This window comes from Nycticebus coucang, chromosome 9 (genome assembly GCF_027406575.1).
Source record: "Nycticebus coucang isolate mNycCou1 chromosome 9, mNycCou1.pri, whole genome shotgun sequence".
Classification (NCBI taxonomy): Eukaryota; Metazoa; Chordata; class Mammalia; order Primates; family Lorisidae; genus Nycticebus; species Nycticebus coucang.
In genome coordinates, this window is record NC_069788.1 from 95,649,199 (window position 1) to 95,676,333 (window position 27,135).

At 37.8% G+C, this 27,135-nt stretch overlaps 1 protein-coding gene across 9 annotated transcripts in view; it reads left to right on the forward strand.

Annotated features, from left to right (window-relative positions):
* EML5 (EMAP like 5) overlaps positions 1 to 27,135 on the forward strand; it is a 177,946-nt gene that overhangs the window by 77,999 nt on the left and 72,812 nt on the right. For all 9 annotated transcript variants that reach the window (XR_008382276.1, XR_008382277.1, XM_053600971.1 and 6 more), the window contains 6 exons: positions 1,205 to 1,310; positions 3,794 to 3,887; positions 5,086 to 5,186; positions 8,392 to 8,594; positions 9,702 to 9,813; positions 19,931 to 20,058. Coding sequence is in view for 7 of the 9 variants with exons in the window: in XM_053600971.1 (XP_053456946.1) it covers positions 1,205 to 1,310; positions 3,794 to 3,887; positions 5,086 to 5,186; positions 8,392 to 8,594; positions 9,702 to 9,813; positions 19,931 to 20,058 (744 nt within the window). In the remaining 2 variants the exon portion in view is untranslated. The remainder of the gene's footprint in view (positions 1 to 1,204; positions 1,311 to 3,793; positions 3,888 to 5,085; positions 5,187 to 8,391; positions 8,595 to 9,701; positions 9,814 to 19,930; positions 20,059 to 27,135) is intronic.

Consider the following 27,135-nt stretch of genomic DNA (forward strand, 5'->3'; position numbering starts at 1 on the left):
TTTGTTTTGTGTCCCAGGATATGATCAATTTTGGAGAATGTTTCATGGGGTGTTGAGAAGAATGTATATTCTTTATCTTTGGGATGGAGTGTTCTATATGCATCTATCAAGCACAGTTGTTCTAGGGTCTCATTTAAATCTCTTATATCTTTGTTTAATTTCTGTTTAGAGGATCTGTCCAGCTCTGTAAGAGGAGTGTTAAAGTCCACTGTTATTATGGTATTATCAGATATCATATTGCTCAGACTGAGTAAGGTCTGTTTCAAGAATCTGGGAGCATTTATATTGGGTGCATACATATTTAGAATTGAAATGTCTTCTTGTTGTATTTTTCCCTTGACCAATATAAAGTGACCATCTTTGTCTTTTTTGACTTTAGTTGCTTTAAATCCACATGAATCTGAAAATAAGATTGCAACTCCCCTTTTCTTCTGAGTTCCATTTGCCTGAAAAATTGTCTTCCAACCCTTGACTCAGAGCTTTAATTTGTCTTTTGAAGCCAGGTGTGTTTCTTGCAGACAGCAAATGGATGGCTTGTGTTTTTTAATCCAGTCAGCCAATCTATGTCTCTTCAGTGGGGAATTCAAGCCATTAACATTTATTGAGATAGTTGATAAGTGTGGTAGTTGAATATTTGTTAATATGATTATCCTAGTTTAGAATGTGCTTGCTTTCTTCTTTTTATATCCAAGTCTTACACTTTCTGAAAGCCCAGCTTTAGTACCTTTTCTTCCATGAAGTGTCCCTTCACAACCTTTTTATCTATTTAAGCATCTGTTAACCGTCTGTTCTTTTTTAATGGAAAATGTCCTGTTTTCCCATTGAGTTTGCAGAAGTTACCTGTACGTTTTGGTGTTCACTGTGTCTAGCACAGAAACCTTAACAATAATAGGTGTTTGGCAAGCATTTATTATCTTTATTGATAAAGTATAGGGTAAGATTTAAATAGCACTTATTTTTATTGATGGAAGTGTGGGAAAAGAGTCTCATAGTTCTAGAATATTCCTAGAAACCCTGAGCCTAGCCTCATTAGCTTTCTAACAAAGGTAAGGAAAAAAATTAGTCATATGCACATACAGTCCTTTATATTTTTTATAGCAAGTAAATCAAAGTCAGTAAAACCTCTTATTTACTTCCTTTTAATGGCTATGAAAAGAAATAATTTAATTGTATATAATGACTTTTATAATTCTTTCTATTTTAGGTAGGTAGGGATCCCTCAATTCACGTATGGGATACAGAGACCATTAAACCATTGTCGATATTAAAGGGCTATCACCAATATGGTGTTTGTGCTGTTGATTTCTCAGGTAAGGATATTTGCTACCTCAATGAGAGTGATCAAAATACAGAGGCAGTACATAGCATTTTAATCTAAACCAGTGTTACCTAAATTTATCATTTAGCTGTGACTTTCACAATTTTTGTGAAGTATTCATACTAAGTTATGTCCCCTAAAAGTGTGGATTTTCTAGCTAGTTTATAATACAATGGGTATAATTTTAATCCCCTTAAAATTAGTATGTCTGTATTATATTAAAATAAAATATGTTTGTCTGCATAACACCTAACTAAAATCATCTCTGTCAAAAGTAGTATGTATCGCCCCCTTTGGGTAAATGTTGATCTTACTTATTGTTTTATAGCCATGGAGTAAACTTTGAAAATGTTTAGTGAGGACTGAAATACTTGTCTTAGACATTTCTATACAGTGACAGTTTTCAACTTCTTGAAAAAATAATTTTAGATCATGTTATCAGTTTGTTGCATGTTTAAAAGTTTAACATCCGTAGATCTACACTGAAAGTTGGGGTATGCATAGGGATGAAAGAGAAAATTCCAATAATAGAGAATTTTATATTATGAATACAGTAGTGCTTTTTTTTAGTGCTTTTTCCTACTGTGAGTGAAGTGATACATTATCCGTACTAGAGCCAGGGGGTAGGGAACTATACACATTCAAGGATTTGCGAACAGTCAAGAAACAAAGTGAATTGCAACAAGAAAAATGTATTTAGAATAAAGAGGAACTACTTGAGGTTTGTAAAAAGTGTGGCAAGGTGGAAACATTTTCTTTTAGTCTGAGCCTTTATAACTTATAAATATGTATGCTCATCAGCATGTTTCATCAGTCATTTGTCTCAACGATTTGTCTAATGTATTGTGTTGCTTGATAATAACAGCTAAAATAATTGGCCTTCACTAAAAGCAGTTATATCATTGGCAACATGTTGTTACCTACATGTTTTTCCATTTGACTAATTTTTTAATTAAAAAAATTTTTTTGTTTTTATTAAATCATAACTGTACAATGATAGATTTATGGGGTTCAGTGTACTGATTTGATATACAATGTGAAATGCTTACATTGAACTAAGTAACACATCCATCACAATTATACTCTAAATCTACCTCTCTCTTTTTGTGCCAGTACCATGGTGCTTTGATCACTATAGATTTATAGTATAGCCTGAAGTCCGGTAGCATGATACCTCCCGATTTGTTTTTATTTCTAAGTAATGTATTGGCTATTTGAGGTTTTTTTTCTGATTCCATATAAAACGAAGCATTATTTTTTCAAGCTCTTTAAATTATGATGATGGTGCTTTAATAGGGATTGCATTAAATCTGTAGATTGCGGGCGGCGCCTGTGGCTCAAGGGGTAGGGCGCCGGTCCCATATGCCGGAGGTGGCGGGTTCAAACCCAGAAAAAAAAAAAAAAATCTGTAGATTGCTTTGGGTAGTATGGACATTTTAACAATGTTGATTCTTCCCAGCCATAAGCATGGCATGTTTTTCCATTTGTTAACATCTTCAGCTATTTCTTTTCTCAGAGTTTCATGGTTCTCTTTATAGAGATCTTTCACATCCTTTATTAGGTAAATATTCATCTTCTTTGATATTTCATCTTCTTTGGCACTGTTGTAAAAGGAATAGAATCCTTGATTATTTTTTTCAGCTTGACTATTGTTGGCATATATAAAAGCTACTGATTTGTATGTATTGATTTTTGTATCCTGAGACACTGCTGTATTCCTTGATTACTTCTAAGAGTTTTGTAGTTGAGTCCCTGGGATTTTCCAGGTATTGGATCTTATCATCAGCAAATAGTGAGAGTTTGATCTCCTCTGACCCTATCTGGATACCCTTGATTGCCTTCTCTTGCCTGATTGCAATGGCTAAGATTTCCATTACTATGTTGAATAGCAGTGGAGACAGTGGGCATCCTTGCCTAGTTCCTGATCTGAGTGGAAATGTTTTCTGTTTTATACCATTTAATATTATATTGGCTGTGGGTTTGCTGTAGTTGGCCTCTATCAGTTTAAGAAATGTCCCTTCTGTGCCTGTTTTCTTAAGCGTTCTGATTATGGAAGGATGCTGGATATTATCAAAAGTTTTAGTTTTTATGGTAAATGTAATTGAAGTAACTAAGTCTCTTCATGTCTTAGTTTTTCCTTTCCTTCTCATTTTATAATCTTTTTGTTCTGCTTTTCTTATTGCCTTCCCTTCCCCCATCCCAATCTAATAGGTAGGTAAGGGAAGTGAGGTTGGGGGAGCTGACAGCAGATATGTTTAGAGGATTTGAGAAACTTTTATTTCCCCTCATTATAGATTCTGGTTGTTTTTATAGTTCGTTACGTTAAATGTTCTGTAAATGTTAGTATGCATGCCTAACATTTAACATTATTTTTATCAAATTTTAAATATAAGGTGTGGGTTTAGAATATATAGTGAATGTTTTTTACCATTTGAATGTTAATGGTCAGTATATTTCTCTTATCAATTTTCACAGTGGATGGGAAACGTTTGGCTTCAGTTGGAATAGATGATAGCCACAGTATTGTGCTATGGGACTGGAAGAAAGGAGAGAAACTTTCAATAGCAAGGTAGGAAAAAAAACTTGGTATCACATTGGCAAAATAGTAGAATTACTTTCACCTTAAAAATTTTTGATTAAAATGATTTTGAAACTCTGGGAAGCCAAGGCAGGAGTATTGCTTGAACTTAGGAATTTAAAACCAGCCTAAGCAAGAGCAAGACCCTGTCTCTACTAAAAATAGAAAAATTAGCTGGGCATTGTGGCCGTTGCCTGTAGTCACAGCTACCTCGGAGGCTGAGGCAGGGATCGCTTGAGCCCAAGAGTTTGAGGTTGCTGTTAGCTCTGATGCCAACAGCACTCTTCCCAGGGCAACAGTGTGAGACTCTATAAATAAAATAAATAAATAAATAAATAAGACAATTCTTAAATCAAGCAAATATTAACATTTTTATTGCTGCCACTTTTATTTCCATTGAACAAGTAATCTAATCAAATCATTTCAGCATTCCTTTGTAGATGTTCCTTTGAATCTACTTTTTAATGTAACTATAATATGACATTTGAAATAGCTATTATTTAAAATCTCCATATAGGTAAAATGAATTCTGTATGAAAGGCTATTATATAGCCATTGTAGAGTGTGATAAAATTTATATCACAAAGAAGTTATAGCTTATTTTTATTTTCTTATATTTTCTTCATTTTTCCAAGTTTTCTACAATAAGCATGTATTAATTTTATGATAAAAATATTAACTGTGCTTTAAAGGAGAAGATAGTCAATAGTGTTAAAAAGTTTTTTTTTAACCTCCTATTCTTTAAAGTGACATTAAAGCACTTTAAAAATATAGATAAATGCTTTTTACAGAGTATATAGATAATGCCCAAATAAATGATAGCTTAGGAGGAACTTCATAGTTAGAAAGGGTATATTAAGCTTAACAAAGTATTATAAAAAGAATTTCTTTAACTCATGCCACAAATAGCATTCCCTGTGCATAGTACTGTAATAGGTATTATGAGTGCTATAAAAAAGTTCAGTTTTTACTGTTCCTGTCTTTTTAGATTTTGTTAAACAGTTAATATATTAAAATGATGAGAAAAGACCAAGTGTACAAATGCATGATTACACAGTCCAAATCTGAGAGACAAGCAGGAGACAAATATTCAGTGAATGGAATAATCAAGATAGGGTATGGATTAAGCAAAAGATTATTATGGGAAAGATGAATCTTCAGAGCTAACACATATTGGTGTTTGTTACAGAGGAAGTAAAGATAAGATTTTTGTTGTAAAGATGAACCCCTATGTGCCTGATAAACTAATTACAGCTGGAATTAAACACATGAAATTTTGGCGAAGAGCGGGTAAGGAAATGCTTCTTTTTATTCCCTTGAAATTTAGGAAATTATTACTTTAAAAAGCATTTTAACAAGCCAGTAGAGTGGTTCACACCTGTAATCCTAGCACTCTGGGAGGTGGAGGCAGGTAGATTGCTTAAGATCAGGAGTTCGAAACCAGCTTGAGCAAGAGCAAGACCCCCATCTCTACTAAAAATATGAAAAAATTGCTGGGCATTATGGCAGGCACCTAAAGTCCTAGCTACTTGAGAGACTGAGGCAAGAGGATTGCTTGAGCCCAAGAGTTTGAGGTTGCTGTGAGCTATGATGATACCATGGCACTCAACCTCAGGGAGACAGAATGAAACTCTGTCTCAATAAATAAATGAATAAATAAATAAATAAGAGGCTGGGTGCAGGGGCTCACACCTGTAATCCTAGCACTCTGGGAGGCCCAGGTAGGTGGATTGTCGTGAGCTCACAGGTTCAAGACCATCATGAGCAAGAGCAAGACCCTGTCTCTGAAAAAATAGCTGGGTGTTGTGGAGGGCGCCTATAGTCCCAGCTACTTGGGAGGTTGAGGCAAGAGAATCACTTGAGCCCAAGAATTGGAGGTTGCTGTGAGCTGTGATGTCACAGCACTCTACCAAGGAAACTTGGTAGAGACCCTGTCTCGAAAAAAAAAGAAAAAAAGTAGTTTGACTAAGTGCAATGTGGTATCCTACACTGCATCACTAGAAGAGAAAAGGAACTTGATGAGAAATTAATGATATCCGAATGAAGTCTGGAGTTCAGTTAATAGTAATGATTTAGACATGTTTCTTAGTTTGACAAGTGATCTATGGATATTACCATAAGATATTAACAGTGATGGGAACAGAATGAATTATTTTTGCATCTTTTCTGGAAATCTAAGATTATCCAAAATGTTATTTTTTTTTTTTTACAAGTGATTCACTATTATCTTGATATATTTTGAATAAACATAAAATTTATTTTATCACTGTCTATTAGCTGTATTTATGTAGTATTCATGTTTATAAAAAGGATTTGATATGTGAAATCAATCAAGTGATGTCCATACTGCTTACTGTTGACTATGTTTTATATTCTAAACAGAAAATGAAAAATTTCATATGCTATAAAATTGTATAAACATGGAATATTATATTACTTTAGCAATTTATAACTGTAAATTATAAATGCGAAAGAAGTTCATATTATTTATTTATTTATTTTTGAGACAGAGTCTCAAGCTTTTGCCCTGGGTAGAGTACCCTGGTGACATCATAGCTCATAGCAACCTCCAGCTCTTGGGCTCAAGCAATCCTCTTGCCTCAGTTTTTTGTATTTTTAGTAGAGATAGGGTTTCACTCTGGCTCAGGCTGGTCTTGAACCCATGAGCTCAAGCAAGCAAGTAACCTGCTCAATTTGAATGGCTAGAGACTAGGGAAGGGATTAGGTGGCACTAAAGAGGGAGTTGAAGCTGGTTAACAACTTCTTTTTTTTTTTTGCAGTTTTTGGCAGTTTGAACCTGCCACCACTGGTATATGGGTTCCCTATTCCTTTGAGCCACAGGTGCCATCCTTTTTTTCTTTTCTTTTTGAGACAGTCTCACTATGTCGCCCTTGGTAGAGTGTTGTGGCATCACAGCCCACAGCAACCTCAAACTCTTGGGCTTAAGTGATTCTCTTGCCTCAGCCTCCCAAGTAGCTTGGACTACAGGTGCCCACCACAATACCCAGCTATTTTTTGTTGTAGTTGACATTGTTGTTTAGCTGACCCAGGCCGGGCTCGAACCCGCCACCCACCGTGTATGTGGTTAGTGCCATAACCACTGTGCTACAGGCGCTGAGCCACCAAGTTCATATTTTAAAGTAAAAATTATTGTCTGTTTTTCAAATGGATGATAAATTCCATCAGGGTAACATCAAAATCTCAATAAATTTAAGCCTTTTAGAAAAAATACGTAAATATAGGAAGAAGTCAAACATTTATAAGAAAAGAATAAGCTTAGTGAAGATATTTCTTAAATTTAAGTAGCTTTGTACTGTTAGTGGGAATGTAAGTTGATACATTAACTTTAGAGAACAATTTGTCAAGAGTTGTTACCTGTCTTATCTGTATGTTTTCCCTTTTGCACATTACTCTATAACCACTGGTAGGCATTCCTAGAGAAACTTTTGTACTTATATAGATGAGGCCCTTGCAAGAGTGTATAAAGCTGCCTTGTTTTCAATAGTAAAATCTTGGAATCAACTTACATGCCTATTAATAAGAAAATGGATAAACCCTGATGTGTTTATATCATGCTGTATGGTTATGAAAATGAATTCTCTGGAGGTAAAAATCAACATGTATAAAACTATATACCAAATCACTGTTGAATAAAGCAAGTTGCAAAAGAATATATGCAGGATGGTATTTATAGAAAATTTCAAAACATGGAAAATAACATGATTCATATGTATATTGCTTAAGAACCATAAATATGCACAGCGTCTGATGCCTGTGATACCAGCACTTGGGAGATTGAGGTGGATGGATTGCCAGAGCTCACAGGTTCAAGACCACCCTGAGCCAGAGTGGTGGCTAAAAAATAGCATGGTGTCGTGAGGGCACCTGTAGTCCCAGCTACTTGGGAAGCTGAGGCAAGAGAATTGCTTGAGCCCAAGAATGTGAGGTTGCTGTGAGCTATGACACCACAGTACTCTACCGAGGTGACCAAACGAGACTCTGTCTCAAAACAAACAAACAAACATAAATTCGTGATAACATATTTGTATAAAGGCACACATGAGAATAATCATCATCACTTCCAGAATAGTAGGGAGTGGAGAAGGGAAATGGGACTGGCATCACATTTCAGTTATTTTGGTACTTTTGTGGGTTGGTAGTGAATGTACAGGCATTCGCTGTATTTGTTTTTTTTAAATACTTTTTTGTATTCTTAAGTGTATCATAATAAAATTTTTGAGAAATATCTTCAAAAATGCTAAAGACTAATTAAAACTGACTTAATCCAGGTCTTTATCCAAAAAATATATGGCCTAAAAGCAGTTAGGCAAAATGTTGCCTATATCACTGATTGAGATACCTGTATTTTTCTTTTTAATTCTCCTTACTGTTTATGTCTTTCTATTCAAACAACAACAATAGAAAAAACATTTTGCTTCTTTGTAATTGCTTGCATTGTGAAAGTGGAACTTTTTGTAATATTTTTGTGAACCAGGGGGAGGATTGATTGGAAGAAAAGGCTACATAGGCACACTGGGGAAAAGTGACACAATGATGTGTGCAGTATATGGATGGACTGAAGAGATGGCTTTTTCTGGAACATCCACAGGAGATGTGTGTATCTGGAGAGACATTTTCCTTGTAAAAACAGTTAAAGCACATGATGGGCCAGTGTTCAGTATGCATGCATTGGAAAAAGTAAGTAACTTAGAGGTACTAAGTTAAACAATTTGATCATGGAACATAGAGCATTTTCAGAAGTTAAGAAACAGGGCTTTCTACTTGGCTGGGCCACCCAATAATAGTCTGTGGGCTAGGAACATCCTGACCTTGTTTTATCTCTCTTCAAATTCTCTTGAAATTCTTGAACAGAGAATGAAATAGGTCTGCTGTTCTTACAAAAATGTTTAACTTAGTATTTATGAAGTCTTACTATGAGGCAAAAATTATGCTAAATGTTTATATATAATCATCATATCCTATCAAGTATCATTATTATTTCCTCTTTTTACTTATTTGTTTTTTTTTGGAGGGGAGGACCTGCTCACTCAGTTGCCCTGAGGTTGATGCCATGGCATCACAACTCACAGCAACCTCTAACGTTTGGGTTCAAGTGATCTCTTGTCTCAGCCTCCCAAGTAGCTGAGGCCACAGGTGCCCACCACAACCCCTGGCTAGTTTTTCTATCTTTAGTAGAGATGGGGTCTTGCTTAGCTCAGGCTGGTCTCAAACACCTGAGCTCAGACAATCCACCCACCTTGGCTTCCCAATGTGCTAGGATTACAGGTGTGAGCCACTACACTCAGCCTATTTCTTCTTTATAAAGGTTAAAGTAATGAAGATTACAGGAAGATATATGTAATTTACTGATAATGGTAGATCTAACTTATAGTTTTAGATTAGAAACTGTGTTTTTAAACTTCTATCCTAAAAATGTTTGGGAGTCACTATAAATATTATTACAGATTACATGTTGATATTTTTAAAACAGTAGAGTCTGGGCACACTGACTCCTCCCTACAATCCCTGCCTCCCACCTTAGCTTTGGGAGGATTTCTTGAGTCCAAGACTCAAGGCCTGGGCAACAGAGCAGTGAGCTATGATCATGTTACTGCACTCCAGCCTGGGCAGCAGAGCAAGATCTTGTCTCTAAAAAAATTAAAAATAAATAAATAATTACATGGCATACAATGGATTCTTATGTGAATTCCTATTCCTTACAAGCTATAATTTTTGGCTGTATTCATTCCTCTACAGTTTTTCAATATGAATAAGGTTATTAACTTGAACCTTTTATTTTCGTAGGGATTTGTAACTGGAGGAAAAGATGGTGTAGTAGCTCTTTGGGATGACTCCTTTGAACGATGTCTCAAGACCTATGCTATAAAAAGAGCTGCTTTGGCCCCGGGATCTAAAGGTGATTTGAGATTTAGTTTATTCTGTAGAAAAAAAGATTAATTGCTCATTGATGTGGTTGATCACTGAGGTAGAACACGTGGAATGTATTTTTCCTTCTTTACTGAATGGGTATCAGTTAAATGATCAACATCATTGCTGTCCTTTCAAAAATCTATTTTCTGTGATACACATGGTAAAATATTAGGCAAGTATAGCATTATTAATGCTATTTTTTAAACTTTATTCAAATTAATATGAGGGTACAATATGTAGGTTACATTGTTCTCACTTCCAAGGTAAAGTTCCATTTGTAGAAGAGCCCCTCACCCAGGGGGTGTCTTATACACCCTCACAAGGTGAGATCCGCCTTATGCCCTCCTTCCTTCTACCATACGTCCTCCCCCACCCCACTTCCCTCTACCCCCCAACAGGACTATAATAGTGTTTATTGTTCTTAGTATCATGTACTTGTTTATATATTGATTTCATATTAGTATGGAGTACATTGGATATTTGTCTTTCCATTCTTACAATACTTTACTGAGAAGAATGTATTTTAATTCCATCAAGGTAAATGTAAAAGATGTACAGTCTCCATCTTTTCTAATGGCTGCATAATATTCCATGGTATATATATACCACAGTTTGTTAATCCATTCATGGGTTGATGGGTGCTTAGATTGCTTCCATGACTTGGCAATTATGGATTGATCCACAATAAACATTCTAGTGCAAATGTCTTTTGTGGTAAATTGATTTATATTCTTTTGGGTAGATACCTCGTAATGGGATTGCAGGGTCAAAAGGAAAGTCTACATTTAGCTCTTTGAGGATTTTCCATACTTCTTTCCAAAAGGGCTATTAGTTTCCAATCCCACCAGCAACGTAGAAGTGTTCCCTTGTCTGCACATCCACGCCAGCATCTGGTGTTTGGGGACTTTGTGATGTGGACTAATCTTGCTGGTTTGTGATGTGGACTAATCTTGGTGGGGTTAGGTGATATCTTAAGAGTGGTTTTGATTTACATTTCTCTGATGATTAAAGATGATGAGCATTTCTTCATGTGTTTATTGGCCATTTGTCATCCTCAGAGAAGTTTCTGTTCAAATCATTTGCCCACTTATAGAGAGAGTTGTTGGCACCTCTCTTATTGTTTAATTTGAGTTCTATGTAGATTCTTATAAGGCTTTTGTCAGATTTATAACATGCAACAATCTTCTCCCATTCTGAGGGCTGTTTGCTTTGTTTGTGATACTCTTAGCTGTACAAAAGCTTTTTAGTTTGATGAAGTCCCAGTTATTTATTTTTGGTGTTGGCTGCAATTGCTAGAGGGGTCTTCCTCATAAAGTTTTTCCCCAGGCCGATATCTTTAAGTGTTTTCCCCACACTCTCTTCTAGAATTTTTTTTTTTTGTAGAGACCGAGTCTCACTTTATGGCCCTCGGTAGAGTGCCGTGGCCTCACACAGCTCACAGCAACCTCCAACTCCTGGGCTTAAGCAATTCTCTTGCCTCAGCCTCCCGAGTAGCTGGGACTACAGGCGCCCGCCACAACGCCTGGCTATTTTTTGGTTGCAGTTTGGCCGGGGCCGGGTTTGAACCCATCACCCTCGGTATATGGGGCCGGCGCCTTACCAACTGAGCCACAGGCGCCGCCCTCTTCTAGAATTTTTATTGTTTTGTGTCTCAAATTTAAAACTTTAATCCAACGAGAATCAATTTTTGTCAATGGTGAGAAGTGCAGGTCCAGTATCAGTTTTCTGCATGTGGATAACAAGTTCTCTCCTAGCACCATTTGTTAAATAAGTATTCTTTTCCCCATTGCATGTTTTTGTTAGGATTATCAAAGATTAAATGACAATTTGTGGCTGGGTTCATCTCTAGATTCTCTATCCTATTCCATAGATCTGTGTCACTGTTTTTGTGCCAGTACCATGCTGTTTTGATCACTGTAGCCTTGCAATATAACCTGGCAACATAATACCTCTAGAGTTGTTTTTATTTCTAAGAACCGTATTTGCTATTCTGTTTTTTTTCTGGTTCCATATGAATTAAAGTACTATTTTTTCAAGATCTTTAAAGTATGACATTGGTGCTTTGATGGGGATTGCATTAAATCTATAGATTGCTTTGGGTAGTATGGACATTTTAACGTGTTGATTCTTCTCAGCCATGAGCATGGTATGTTCTTCCATTTGTTGACTTCTTCTATTTCCTTTCTCAAAATTTCATAATTTTCTTTATAGAGATCTTTCACATCTTTTGTTAGATATATTCCCAAGTATTTCATCTTCTTTGGTGCTATCGTAAAAGGAATAGGGTCTTTGATTTGTTCTCAGCTTGACAATTATTGGCATATATAAAGGTTACTGATGTAGGTATTGATTTTTAACCTGAGATGCTGCTATATTCCTTGATCACTTCTAAGAGCTTTGTAGTTGAGTCCCTGGGGTATTCCAGGTATAAGATCATGTCATCTGTGAAGAGGGAGAGTTCGACCTCCTCTGCCCCTATTTGGACTTCTTTAATCTCCTTCTCTTGCCTGATTGCAATGGGTAGGACTTCCAACACTATGTTAAACAGCAGTGGAGACAGTGGGCATCCTTGTCTGGTTCCAGATTTGAGTGGGCATGCTTTCAGTTTTACTCCATTCAATATGATATTGGCTGTGGGTTTGCTGTAGCCTCTATCAGCTTAAGAATAGTCCTTCTAAACCTGTTTTCTTGAATGTTTTTATCATGAAAGGATGCTGGATATTGTCAGAAGCCTTTTCTGCATCAATTGAAAGAATCATGTGGTCTTTGTTCTTTGTTTTTGTTTATGTGGTGTATTATATTTATAGATTTGCTTATGTTGAACCAACCCTGTGTCTGTAGGATAAAACTCACTTGGTTATGGTGTATAACCTTTTTTAATGTGGTGCTGTATTCTGTTTGCTAATATCTTGTTGAGTATTTTTGCATCAGTACTCATTAATGATATTGGTTTATAGTTTGATTTTTTTGTTGGGTCCTTTCCTGTTTGGGGGATCAGGTTGATATTTGCATCATAGAATGTGTTGGGGAGGACTCCTTCTTTCTCTATATTTTGGAAAAGTTTATATAGTATAGGAACTAGTTCCTCTTTGAAGGTTTGCTGGAATTCTGGTGTGAAACCATCTGGTCCCGGGCTTTTCATTATTGGGAGATTTTGTATGGTTGATGCTATTTCAGAACTTGATACAGGCCTGTTCAACATTTCCACTTGATTCTCGCTAAGTCTTGGAAGGTGATGTTCTTCCAAGTATTGGTCATTTTCCTTCAGATTTTCATATTTCTGAGAATAAAGTGTCTTGAAATATTCATTAAGGATTTTTTGAATTTCTGAGAAGTCTGTTGTTATTTCGTCTTTGTCATTTCTGATTGATGAAATTAGAGATTTTAGTCTTTTTTTCCTGGTTAGGTTAGCCAAAGGTTTATCTATTTTATTGACCTTTTGAAAAAACCAACTTTTTGATTTATTGATCTGTTGTATAATCCTTTTGTTTTTAATTTCATTTAATTCTGCTCTAATTTTGGTTATTTCTTTTCTTCTACTTGGTTTGGGGTTGAAATGTTCCTCTTTTCCAGTTGCTTGAGATGTCCCATTAGGTTGTTAACTTCCTCTCTTTTCATTCTCTTGAGGAAGGCTTGCAGTGCTATAAATTTCCCTCTGAGGACTGCCTTTGTGGTATCCCAGAGGTTCTGATAATTCGTGTCTTCATTGTCGTTTTGTTCCAAAAATTTGGTAATTTCCTTCTTAATCTCATCTCTGACATGGCCATCATTCAGCATAAGGTTATTTAACTTTCATGTTTTTGTATGAGTATGCAGGTTCCTGTTGTTAATGAGTTCAACTTTTATTCCATGGTGGTCCGAGAAGATGCAAGGAGTAATTTTTATTCTTTTAAATTTACTGAGGTTAGACTTATGACCTAAGATGTGATCGATTTTGGAGTATGTTCTGTGGGCTGATGAGAAGTATGTGTATTCAGTTTTGTTGGAATGAAATGTTCTGTAAGATGTCTGCTAAATCTGAATGTTGGATGGTTAGGTTTAAATCTAAAATTTCTTTGCTCAGCTTCTTATTGGAGGATCTTTCCAACACTGCCAAAGGAGTGTTAAAATTTCCAACTATTATGGAGCTGGAGGAAATCAAATTGCTCGTGTCTGTTAGAGTTTCTATTATAAATTGAGGCACATTCTTGTTGGGTGCATAAATATTAATAATTGAAATCTCATCATGTTGAGTATTACCCTTCAGAAATATGAAGTGACCATTCTTATTCTTCCTTACTTTTGTTGGTTTAAAGCCTATTGTATCTGCAAATAGAATTGCAACACCTGCTTTTTTCTGATTACCATTTGCCTGAAATATGGATGACCATCCTTTCACCCTGAGTCTATATTTACCTTTTAAGGTAAGATGAGATTCTTGTATGTAGCAGATATCTGGCCTGAGTTGTATCCAGTCAGCCAACCTGTGCCTCTTTAGAGGACAGTTTAAGCCATTCACATTAATGGAGAATATTGATAAACCTGGTAAAATTTGTGTATCAAGTTTTTCAAAAGTCCAGTGGACATTTTTAATCCTTTCGCCACTGTGGAAGTTGGAGTTTGATTGAAAGTTTCTGAGTGACTTTACTTTTGTGGCAGAGGATTGGGCTGCTCATTATGGAGGATAGGTGTGAGAATATCCTGAAGAGCTGGTTTGGTTATGGCAAATTTCTTCAACATGTGCATGTTATTAAAGTATTTAATTTCTCCATCATAAATGAAACTCAGTTTGGCTGGATACAGGATCCTGCATTGAAAGTTATTTTGTTTTAGGAGATTAAAAGTTGATGACCATCCTCCTCTGGCTTGAAAGGTTTCAACAGAGAGATCTGCAGTCATTCTGTTATTCTTCCCTTTGTAGGTTATGGTTTTCTTACACCTGGCTGCTTTCAGAATTTTCTCCTTCATGGTAATTTTAGTGAATTTATTTATGATGTGCCTGGGGGATGTCCTATTCTGGTTGAGTCGTGCTGGGTTTCTGAAACTGTCTGCTATCTGAATTTCAGAATCTCTTGGCATGTCTGGAAAATTCTCTTTCATAATTTCACGGAGAAGAACCTCTGTGCCTTGTGAAGCTACTTCATCGCTTCAGGATTCCAGTGAAGTGGATATTAGCCTTCTTTGAATTATCCCAGAGCTCTCTGAGAGAATAATCTGTTTTTGCTCTTCATTTCTCTTCCTCTTTGAGAGTTCGGGAGTGTTCAAACGCTTTGTCTTCCATGTCAGAATTCCTTTCTTCTGCTTGTTCCACTCTGTTACTGAGGGATTCTACTGTATTTTTCAGATCTTTGAGGGCTGCAAATTCTTGCTTCAATGTGTCAAAATCTTTGGTGATCTTGTCTTTAAATATGTTGAATTCTTGAGATAACTTTTGAATTTCTCCTCGAATTTCCAATTCCCACTTTTCCTCCATTCTATTAATCTTGTTTGCAATCCAAACCGTGAACTCGATTTCTGACATCTCGGCCATCTGTTTATGAATGGGATCTACAGTTACGTCTGCAGTATCTTTCCTTAGGGGAGGTTGATCTACTCTCGTTATTCATGTTACCACAGGTTTTCCGCTGATTTTGCCCCATGATTATTTTACACCATTTGAGTAGATGAGTAGATAAAGAAAAGTTGGGTTCAGGGCTCCAGGAGGAGTGATTAACTCCCTTTGCCCAAAAGCTGGGACTGGTGTCTGTACCTTTTCCCTTGCAGCTTTGCCAAGGATCTGTACAGTGCTACGGCCTGAGAAACTGGGGACCTGCTTGGTGTGGTGGGGCTAAGTGGCCCTGTCTTGTTTTCAGCTGGTCTCTGTCTGACCCTAGTGAATCAGTTACTCTGGGTTGAAGTCTCAGCTGTGGAGAAATACTAGCAATTAAGTCACCCTAAACCCCCCCCCCCCAGGCAACAATGGGTAAAGGAAAATCAAACCTTCCTACAACCACACACCCAGGGTACCACTTGGATAGTCCTCCGCTGATTGGCCCAGTTCAAGAGGTCTAAATCAGTTGTCTCAGTCAGCACCTGTGTCAGGTGGGAGAGTTTAAAAGATCTATGGCAACTTGATTGCAGGGGTCTTCTGACAACTCAACTCAAATATGACTTGCTCCGGTGCTCCATGAGGTCAGGAGGACCCACCCAGCAAATAGATTAGTCTGGGAAGGTTGATGCCTCCTTCCCACCTTGCACCTCTGTCACACCCCGTCACTGATAAACCCCGCAGGGCTGTGACCCAATTGATCCAATGAGCAGATACTCCAGGGATTTGCACCTGTCTGAATCACAGGGAGATCTATGTCTCCTCAGCCAGGCCACTGCTTTCTGCCACTTTCCGGCAGGGGGAGGTGAGGCCTGACATCCTCAGGCGCTTGATGAAGCCTGGGGCTGTGTTCACTCAGTTCTAGCCCTGCCCCGATTGATGTTACTGACAGAACAACTTTGCGTAATTTGTTTCTGTCCTGGCTAAATTCCCCTGCAGAAGAGAAGTCATTTTGAGTTCAGAAAACCTGCGCCTCAGGCCCTGTCTTTGCTGCTGCTGATAGTTTGTATTCGCAGCACTGTTAGCTGTCAGTTATAGCTTCCTGTCCTCCTTTGTCTAGGCTGATGATCCCCTGAGGACCGGGTGCATCCTAGGCTCAGTGAAGCGGTCCTCTGGGTCAGCCCCACCCTGGGAATCTGCCCGTGCATTTTCTAGTCCCTGTGCTCCACACAGGTTTGTACCGCCTCAGGCAAACCCTTTACTCATGGGGCCTGCGTTTCCGTCCCAGATCTTTTCTGCCAGTGGCTGCCACCAGAGAAGATGCCTGGCCTCCTCTGGTTGCTCAGAGAGACAGGGGGTGTGACTCCATAATATCCAGGGGCGAACCCTATTGTTGCCAAAAATGGCTGTTGCTCTGCGCCTTGGGGCACCGCCGCTCCAGAGTGGTTCCCTCTCAGCCGACCGTCCTCTCCCGTGCCGCAGAATCAGCACTGGCCAGCAGAAGTCCATGCCCTGTCTGCACCTCTTGAGATAATACCCAAGAATCTGGACTCCTGGGGGACAGGTTTCCAGACCTCAGAGTGAGAGTGGAGGGGAGTGCTGGGAGCTCAGAACTTTTGTTTGTGTCCTTGGGTCGCAGCTCGCCTCAGCAGGGTTAATGTGCATTCTTCAACCTTCTCTCTTCGTGCAGCTCTGATCTGACAGGTTACTTGCTTGATTTCTGTACTTTAATTCTCCTTCTGGATGGGAGCCTCTGTGGAAAGCTGGCTTTAGTCAGCCATCTTGTCTCTGCCCCCTGGTAATTATACTTTTTTAGTTGAATTGATACGTTGTCCCTGATGAGTCCACTCCTCACCATTGCAGTGCCACTGCTACACTAACAAAGGCAGAGTAGTGATGAATCCACAGCCCTAGACAGTGTCTTCAGAGAGACAGGAATCAGTAGGCAGTACTGGCCCAGAGTTCCAATCAAAGTCCCTCTGACAGCGCTGGCTCAGAGTTCAGGAGAGATACTTATTTTCTGGGCACCATCCAGCCAATCAAGTGCTGAGGGTTGCAGCTCTATAGACAGTGTAGGCCTTGAGGTGAGACAGAGTCACTCAGGCACTGGGCAGGCCTGCTAGTCAAGCTTAGGGGGCTACTGCTAGCAGGGGGTGCAGGAATAAAGTGCAGATAAGAGTTGCTCAGGCACTGGGTACAGCCCACCCACTTGTTCTCAGAGAGCCTCTACCCAGTGGAGAGTGCTTATCTAAAGTTCAGTCCAGGGTGGCTCCTGTGGCTCAAAGGGGTAGGGCGCTGGCCCCATATGCCGGAGGTGGCAGATTCAAGCCTAGCCCCGGCCAAAAAGTAAAGTTCAGTCCAAAGTCATTTTTGCTTTGGCCCCACCCATACAGTTGGGCTCAGAGACCCCCACCTAGTGGAGGCCAGAGGTCCAAAGTTCAGTTCAAAGTCAACTTAAACTCTGGCCCCGCCCATCCAGTTGAGCTCAAAGAGTCCCGCCTGGTGGAGGCCAGAGATCCAAACTTAAGTTCAAAGATGCTTAAACCTTGGCCCTGCCCACCTAATTGAGCTCAAAGAGCCCTGCCTGGAGGAGGCCAGAGGTCCAAAGCTCAGCCCAAAGTCCCTTAGACACCTGCCTGCCCATCCAGTCAAGCTCAGAGAGCTGTGCCTGGCAGAGGGGACAGGTCCAAAGTTCAGCCACAAGTCAGAGTTGTTTAAGCACTGGCCCTGTCCACCCAATGGAGCTTAGGATTTGTCCTGAAGGGCAGAAAACAGAGCTGCCTGAGAATTCCTGAGGAGCTGGAGCTAGTAGTTCACCCTCACCAACAAAGCTTGGACTGCTGTGCTACTGTTCTGATGCTGCAGCTCAGTGGCTGGCAGATTTCCCCCGCTTCCCAGTGAGCTCATCAAACACTCCGGACTCTACCAGGGATGGTCCTTCCAGCAACTAGGGTGGGGGAAGGGTAATCTGGGTGCTCAGGATGCAGGAAAAATATTTGATCTTTTATGCCAGACAGAATGGGGCCCAGTCCCAGGGGTGGGACCTCAATAATAAAGGAGGATTGGATCTTAGCAACTGCTCTCCTGTGGAATAAGGTCAGGAGACTTTTGAACCCAGTTTGTTGGCTGACTGGTGGCCCACCATGGAGCTCCGGTTTGGAGGCAGGGATCTCCCTTCCTCTGGGAGCTGGGCTCATACCCGTTGTTTTTCTTCCACTTTATTGTTTCTGCTACTTGGTTCAGCCTAGGTGATATGTATTTCATGTAGTCCTCTCAGTGCAGAGCTCCTCTATTTTGGTTTCCATCCACTTCAGTCCAATATCTCTCCCTTTGGGCATAAGCCTCTGGTGAAAGCTGCTTCTAGTCAGCCATCTTCTCACAATTCCAGGAAATAATTCTACTAATGCTAATTTTTAACATTTTTAATTTTCCAAAGAAAATTTTCGCATGAGCGTCACATTTATTACCAGTCAGGAACCTGTTTTCAATCTTGTCAATTCAACAAAATTGACATTTTGTTTCACCTTGGCATTTTGTTGATCTGCCTCCCTAGCCTGACAGGCCCTTCTTCCCTTTTCCCTTTCTTTGAATGCATCTCTTCCTTTAAGGCCCTGAACCACATTCTCTCTGACTACCAGACCTTTCTACATCTCATTACTTTTTCCTAGAAGTTTCCCTTTCTCATCCCTCTTTTCCCCTCTTTATCTGACATGTGCTCATTTTTCAATCTCAAACACCGTTTCTTCTACGTTTATTCCCTCTATCCTCCCCCCAAAAGGTTAAATTTCCTTGTTATACGCTCTTTTTCCAATATGCTCTTCACATAGGGTGTCTTTTCCTCATTGTGTGCTCTGTGCAGGCAGGAGCTGAATCTATCATGTTTGCTGATTATATCACTGAAGCCTGCCTAGGACAAGTAGACATAAACAAATATAACAACTCTCTGTGTGTGGGCTCCACATAGTCAGATTCAGTGAAAATATCTTAGGGAGAAAAAGTAACCATGCCACAATAACAAATAATGCAAATTTTAAAAAACAATGTAATCATTAACATATAATTTACATCATACATTATTATAAATAATCTAGAGACTAAACTACACAGGAGAAAATATGTAGGTTATATGCAAATACTATGACATTTTATATAAAGGGACTTGAGCATCCAATGATTTTGGTGTCTGTGAGGGGTCCTGGAATCTATGCCTTGCAAATACCAAGGGACAAATATATATTTAAGTTTGATCAAATTAAAATTACTAATCTGAATATTATAAGTCCTCTAAGAGGTACAGGAGTTGGATGTGGAGGAGATAGTAGAAGAAGTAAAGAAATACATAGTTGTCAGAACAGTAGTAGGGGAATCTGAGATAGAGCAGAACCATAGAATTGTAGTATATAGGTGGTACTTATTTTGAGATTAGTAAATTGGATGATTGCTGCAAATATAGTACATTTATTAGAACAATTAAAGTATAGGAGAAAGTAACCTTAGAAAATGGTTTTCACTATCAGACTAGCATATTTGGCAGTATATACATCCTTGTATTAAAGTAACTTCATACCTAGAAGAATAATCCCATTCAACATTTCAGGTCTTCTCTTGGAAGATAATCCATCCATACGTGCTATATCATTAGGACATGGTCATATTTTAGTTGGCACAAAGAATGGTGAAATACTAGAAGTGGATAAAAGTGGCCCGATAACACTTCTGGTTCAGGTAATTTTAAATACTGATGTATTTTTTTCCTTTACATACAATTGATTCTTTTAATACATAAAAGAAGTTTTGTATTCTTTCAATACAAAAAATTGACAGTGGTTAAAAAGGTTGTTAAATTAATCATGGAAATATGTGTTAATGTTAATGTTTACAGAAAAAATTTTAATTTAGCTAAATGTCTAGGTATCAATAAATATGCATATTTTCATATGGAATAATTGACAATATTTTAAGTAGTTTCTTATCACAAAATAAGAGACCAATGGGGGAAATATCATAATTTAATTAACTTAACCTAGTTTCTTTATTTCATTTGTATTTTAATTTTTTCAGTTTATTTTTTGAGCCTAAGGCAGTTATTTTCCACTGAAATTAAATTTCTGTCTCATAAAGATTTAAAAAATGAATGTATGAATGTATGCTGAAATCTTTTACTAAAAACATTTATCAATGAAAAGATGTTCATAATAAAAACCAGTGGGGGATGGTAGCCCACGCCCATGATCATAGCATTCTCAGAGGCTGAGGAGGGTGGATTGCTTGAGTTCAGGAGTTTCTGACAAGCCTAAGCAAAAGTAAGACCCACCTCTACTAAAAATAGAAAAACTACCCATGTGTTGTGTTAGGTGCCTGTAGTCCCACTTACTCAGGAGTCTGAGGCAGAAGGGTCCCTTGAACCCAGGAGTTCAAGGTTGTTGTGAGCTAGGCTGATGCCATGATGCTCTAGCCTGGGGCAACGTGAGTGAGACTCTGCCTCAAAAAATAAAAAATAAATTAAAAAATCCCCAAACTCAGAAATACAAAATTAAACAGCAGGATAGCTTCTGGTCATATGATCCTTAACATTTCCATCAGAAATGGTGGATTAGATTTTTTATATGTACATGTCTTTTATGTATTATGTTTTTCTGGAAAGTAGGTAGGGAAATTAATCAGTACTGTTAACAATAATGAAGTTTTACTATTTTATCATCATCATTCTATTCTGATAAAAAATTATCTTCATGCAACTCTACATAGTAATGCTAAACTTTGGTTTTACCTTGAAAAAGAATTATGTTAATTCTTAATACAGACTTTTTTCTCCTTCAAACCCCACTTCACTCCCTTTTAGGACACCAGCGAGCTTTAATATTAATTCAAGGTGGACATAAAGGTTGTGTGCAATTTTAAGTATAAATTGCAAAACATATAAAATATTTAAATAGAAAACATTAAAAATAGAAAATATTTATATTTAAATTGTACACAAACATTATGGCCACCCCATATGTATCTTGATGTATTGAGGAGAATTTTTAAGCAGATGACAAAATGTTTATAATGTGTCTTAGTCTTTAATTTCAGACTAATATATTTAATCATATGCCTTTGAAGGAAAAAGATGGTGGAATCATAGTGTTTCATATGTTTGTGATCTCCTAGAAAATGTTAACACAATTGCATTTTTATAAATGAATCCATAGATGAAATGATTAAAAAATGCAAACAATTTTATAATTGTAAAAAAAAAAATTGAATTTGGCTTGGTGCCCATAGCTCAGTGAGTAGGGTACCAGCTGCATACAACAAAAAAGCTGGTGGGTTCAAGCCTGGCCCAGGCCTGCTAAACAACAACCAAAAAAAAAGCCAAGTGTTGTGGTAGGTGCCTATAGTCCCCACTGCTAGGGAGGCTGAGGTAAGAGAATCACTTATGCCCAAGAGTTTGAGGTTGCTATGAGCTGTGATGCTACGGCACTCTACCAAGGGTGACATAGTAAAACTCTGTCTCAAAAAAGAAAAAAATTGGAAGTTATAAGTGATATCTGTTAAGAGAAAAAACTTTAGACAAGATAAATATAGCTCAGTTTGTTTGAGCATTAAAGGATTCATGAATTGGGCAGAACTCGGAACTGGAAGAGGTTTAGAGAGATCTGCAGCACACAGCATGGGTAGCAGGTTACTGTAGGCTGAACATGGAGGTAAGACAAAATATATTTGGTTGGTTAGAGTGGCAAGACCTTAACTAGAGGTTAGTTGGCAGTTTATGAGTAGTAAAAGTCTCTAGTTTCATTTTATTATTTATATTGGGCTTTGGTTTGCTTACATAGAAACTTAAAAGGGCTGGGGCTCTTTCCACCTAATGGCTTCCCAGTTAAAAAATTTTTAACACATCTTATTATTTTTGATAGTTATTATAAAGTTTAAGGTTTCTAATATCTTGGCCAGGCATGGTGGCTCACACCTGTAATCCTAACCCTCTGAGAGGCTGAGGTGGGTGGATTATTAGAGCTCAGGAGTTCCAGACTAGCCTGAGCAAGAGTAAGATCCCATCTCTACTAAACATGAAAAAACTGAGGCAAAGATCACTTGAGTCCAAGAGTTCGAGGTTGTTGTGAGCTATGATGCCATGGCACCTTACTGAAGGTGACTAAGGGAGACTACATATCAAAAAATATATAAATATTTATAATGTCTTATTACCTCCTTGACATAAGAACAAGACAAGGATTCCAGAGCTCATTATTATTGTCTAACAGTGTGCTGGGGGCTTTAGCTAATCCAATAAAATAAAACAATAAAAGATATACATGTTGGAAATAAATAGACAACAGCCAGACATTATAATCCTACACCTTGAATATCAAGAAAACAAACTGAAAAATTATTATTATTTTTTTGAGACAGAGTCTCAAGCTGTCACCCTGGGTAGAGTGCCATGGCATCACAGCTCACAACAACCTCAAACTCTTGGGCTTAAACGATTCTCTTGCCTCAACCTCCCAAGTAGCTGGGACTACAGGCACCCTCCACAACGCCTGGCTATTTTTTAGTTGTAGTTGTCATTGTTGTTTGGCAGGCCTGGTCTGGATTCAAACCCACTATCTCCAGTGTATGTGGCTGGAGCCCTAGCTGCTGAGCTACAGGTGCTGAGCCACAAACTGAAAAATTATTAGAATTAATTAAGGAGTCCTATAAAGTGATTGGGTACAAAGTCAATGTAAAAATCAACAATATTCTGTATACTAACAATATCCAGTGAGAAAATATGACATTAAAAATCTCATAAAAAATACTATACAATAACCAGGAATAATATAGCTAAAAATATGCAAGGTCTGTGTTAAGAAAACTATAGACTTTTACTAAAGCCATAGAAGAACTAAATAAATTCTAAATCGAATATGATCACAATCCAAATCTTAATGAAAATTTTTTATAAATTCTGGAAATCTTTTTAAAAATATTACCCATTTGAGAAAATAAGAATAGTAAAGAAGTTTAAGAAATTCTCCATGCTAGAAATAAAGTATTATAAAACCATAGTAATTATAAGTATGGAAATGTATATACCTCTCAGGGATGTTTTCATACATTTACTCAAGAAATATGTACCACAGTGTTAGTAGTAGCAATGTTCTGTGAATCAGTTTGGGGAGTAGTGCCATCTGAACAACAGTGAGTCTTTCAGTTGGTGAACATGGGACTGCTCTCCATTTATTTAGATTTTTTAAAACTTTTTTCAACACTATTTTATAGTTTTCAGTGTACAAGTCTTGTACTTATTTTGTTACATTTATTTTTAGCTATTTTATTCTTTTTGATGTTTTTATAAATAGAGCTGTTTTCTTTTTTTTATTATTAATATTAAGTCATAGCTGTGTACATTAATGCAATCATGGGGCACCATACACTGGTTTTAAAAACAGTTTGACACATTTTCATCACACTGGTTAACATAGCCTTCCCGGCATTCTCTCAGTTATTGTGTTAAGACAATTATATTCTACATTTACTAAGTTTCACATGTACCCTTGCAAGATGCACTACAGGTGTAATCTCACCAATCACCCTCCCTCTGCCCATCCTCCCCCCTCCCTCCCCCCACTTGCCCATATTCTTAGGTTATAACTGGGTTATAGCTTTCATATGAAAGCCATAAATTAGTTTCATAGTAGGGCTGAGTACATTGGATACTTTTTCTTCCATTCTTGAGATACTTTACTAAGAAGAATATGTTCCAGCTCCATCCATGTAAACATGAAAGAGGTAAAGTCTCCATCTTTCTTTAAGGCTGCGTAATATTCCATGGTGTACATATACCACAATTTATTAATCCATTCGTGGATCGATGGGCACTTGGGCTTTTTCCATGACTTAGCAATTATGAATTGGGCTGCAATAAACATTCTGGTACAGATATCTTTGTTATAATGTGATTTTTGGTCTTCTGGGTATATACCTAGTAGAGGAGTTATAGGATTGAATGGCAGATCTATTTTTAGATCTCTGAGTGTTCTCCAAACATCTTTCCAAAAGGAATGTATTAATTTGCATTCCCACCAGCAGTGTATTTCCCTTTTCTCCACATCCACGCCAACATCTCTGGTATTGGGATTTTGTGATATGGGCTAATCTTACTGGAGTTAGATGGTATCTCAAGGTAGTTTTGATTTACATTTCTCTGATGATTAAAGATGATGAGCATTTTTTCATATGTCTGTAGGTCGTGTGTCTGTCTTCTCTCCACTACTCTTCAACATTGTATTGGAAGTTTTAGCCATCGCGATTAGGGAAGAAAAGGCGATCAAGGGTATCCATATAGGGTCAGAAGAGATCAAATTTTCACTCTTCACAGATGATATGATTGTATATCTGGAAAACACCAGGGATTCTACACAAAACTTTTAAAGTGATCAAGGAATACAGCAGAGTCTCAGGTTACAAAATCAACATTCATAAATCGGTAGTCTTTGTATATACCAACAATAGTCAAGCTAAAAAAACAGTTAAGGACTCTATTCCATTCACAGTAGAGCTGTTTTCTTAATTTTGTTTCTGAGTTGTCAATTGTAGAAATATAATTGATTTTGTACATTGACCGATATCCTATGAATTTGCTGACCTTGTTTATTAGTTCTAACAGTTTTATGGTGGATTCTTTAGGATTTTCTTATATACAAGGTTATGTTATCTTTTACTTTTTCCTGTCTGATCTGGATACATGTTATTTCTTTTTCCTGTCCAATTATGCTGGCTAGAACTTCCAATACCATGTTGAAGATAAGTGGTAAGAGAACAGACATCCTTGTCTAGTTCCTAATCTTAGAGGGAAAGTGCCTAAACTTCCACCATTTAGTATTAATTGTGGATTTTTCATAGATACCCTTTACTAGGTTGAGGAATTACCCTTTTATTCAAAGTTTGTTGAGTGTTGTCATTATAGGTGGAGACAGATTTGTTAGATGCTTTTTCTATGTCTTATTGAGATGCTTGTGTGGTTTTTGTTTTTCATTCTGTTGATACAATGTACTGCATTAATTGATTTTTGTATGTTATGTCAACCTTGCATTCTTGGGATAAATTTCACTTGGTTGCGGTGTATGATTCTTTCTATATTAATTGGATTCAATTTGATAGTATTTTGTTGAGGATTTTAGTGTCCATATTTATTAGGGATATTGGTCTATAGTTTTCTTGTAATGTCTTTGTCTGGTTTTGGTATGAGGGTAATATTGGTTTCATAAGTATTCCCTCCTCTTTGTCTGTTCCCTGACTACACCCAACATTTTAAACTCCTTTTATTGCTGGCTGATGGCTTTATTGTTTACAACATTTTCTAGGGTTATAAATTGCTCCCCAGACTAACCCAATCAAATTCAGGTTCCTTTGAAGGGTAAGTTCCCTCAGCGTTTGAGGTTTGTTCTGACTCCAAGCAACCTCCTTTTAGCTATCTCTGAGATTTCTCTGATTACCTTGGACAAACTAGCTGGTCTGCAGTTAAGCCTATTTGTCCAATGAATCTACCAATCTCCCAATTACCTTCTATCACAACCTCCACTGTTTCTGAGGTTACCCTTAGACATGAGAATTTCTACACTCTGCTGGAAATGAAGTCTGTTCTTTGAGAAAAGGATTTAGGAGCTCTTTTTCTGGCTTTCCTCTTACTTCAGGCAAAATCTCTGAGCCAGTGCTCTGGAGTTGAGAGTGAGGCCCAATGGAACACTTTTTCCTGAGTATCTCAGGCCTTAGGAGCTGAATGCTTGCTAAGGAGAGAGAGGATTGTCAGCTCAGGTATTCCTGAGTTGCCATCAGGGCCCTATTATTCTCAGTGGCACTGTACCCAAAGTAGAGCCTCTATCTGGAGGAGAAGCTGGGCAGAAGGGATTTCCTACCTGTCCTCTGAGATTGCCAAGAATTTAGCCTCAGCAACACACAGCTGGGGGGAGAAGGAGACATGCTGGTATCCTGCCCCTCTTGGGAAGATAGCCCAGGAACTGGGACATGGGGGCTGTGTGTTCTTGGTTGTATTAGTCTGGCCTGGAGGTTCCATCCAGATGAGGAGGCAAGAAGGTAGTAGATCTGTTTATTTTATTGTATTATTTATTTTTTTGAGATAGGGTCTAGCTTTGTCAGCTGGGCTAGAGTGCATTGGCATGATCATAGCTCACTGCAACATCAAACTTCTGCACTCAAGTAATCCTCCCAACCTTGGCCTCCTGAGTAGCTGGGACTACAGGTGTGTGCCACCACATCTGGCTAATATTTAACATTTTGTAGAGATGAGGTCTCACTATGTTGCCCAGGCTGGTCTTGAATTCCTGGCCTCGAGCAATACTCCCACCTCCCAAAAATGCTAAAATTATAGCCACGAGCTACCACATCTAGTCTGGATGTTAGTTTGAATACCACAGACTCTTACTGTTCCTACTAAATGTTAGCAGATTTTCTTCACTAAATGTTCCTTCATTTGTTGTATGTCCTTGGAACTATTTCCAGAGACTTTAAATGGCTTTGTTTGTTTTAAATTTTTAATTTCTTTAATGAGGTCTGTGGAGCTTTGTATTCTATCATATAGGGAATCCCTACTGTGTGGCAATTATTAACATTTGAGGGTAGCTAATTCCTATCCTTTCCACACAGAATGTTTTAAGATTGTAAGTTAATTTTAATACTAACTTGATTATTTTGTAATTGTGAAGATAAAGTTGTTACAAAGGTATTTTATGGGGCATTTCAAAAATAAGTCTCATTAAAACTTATTCTATCCATCGTCATATATTATTGAATATTATCTTTAGTTTTATTCTGAAG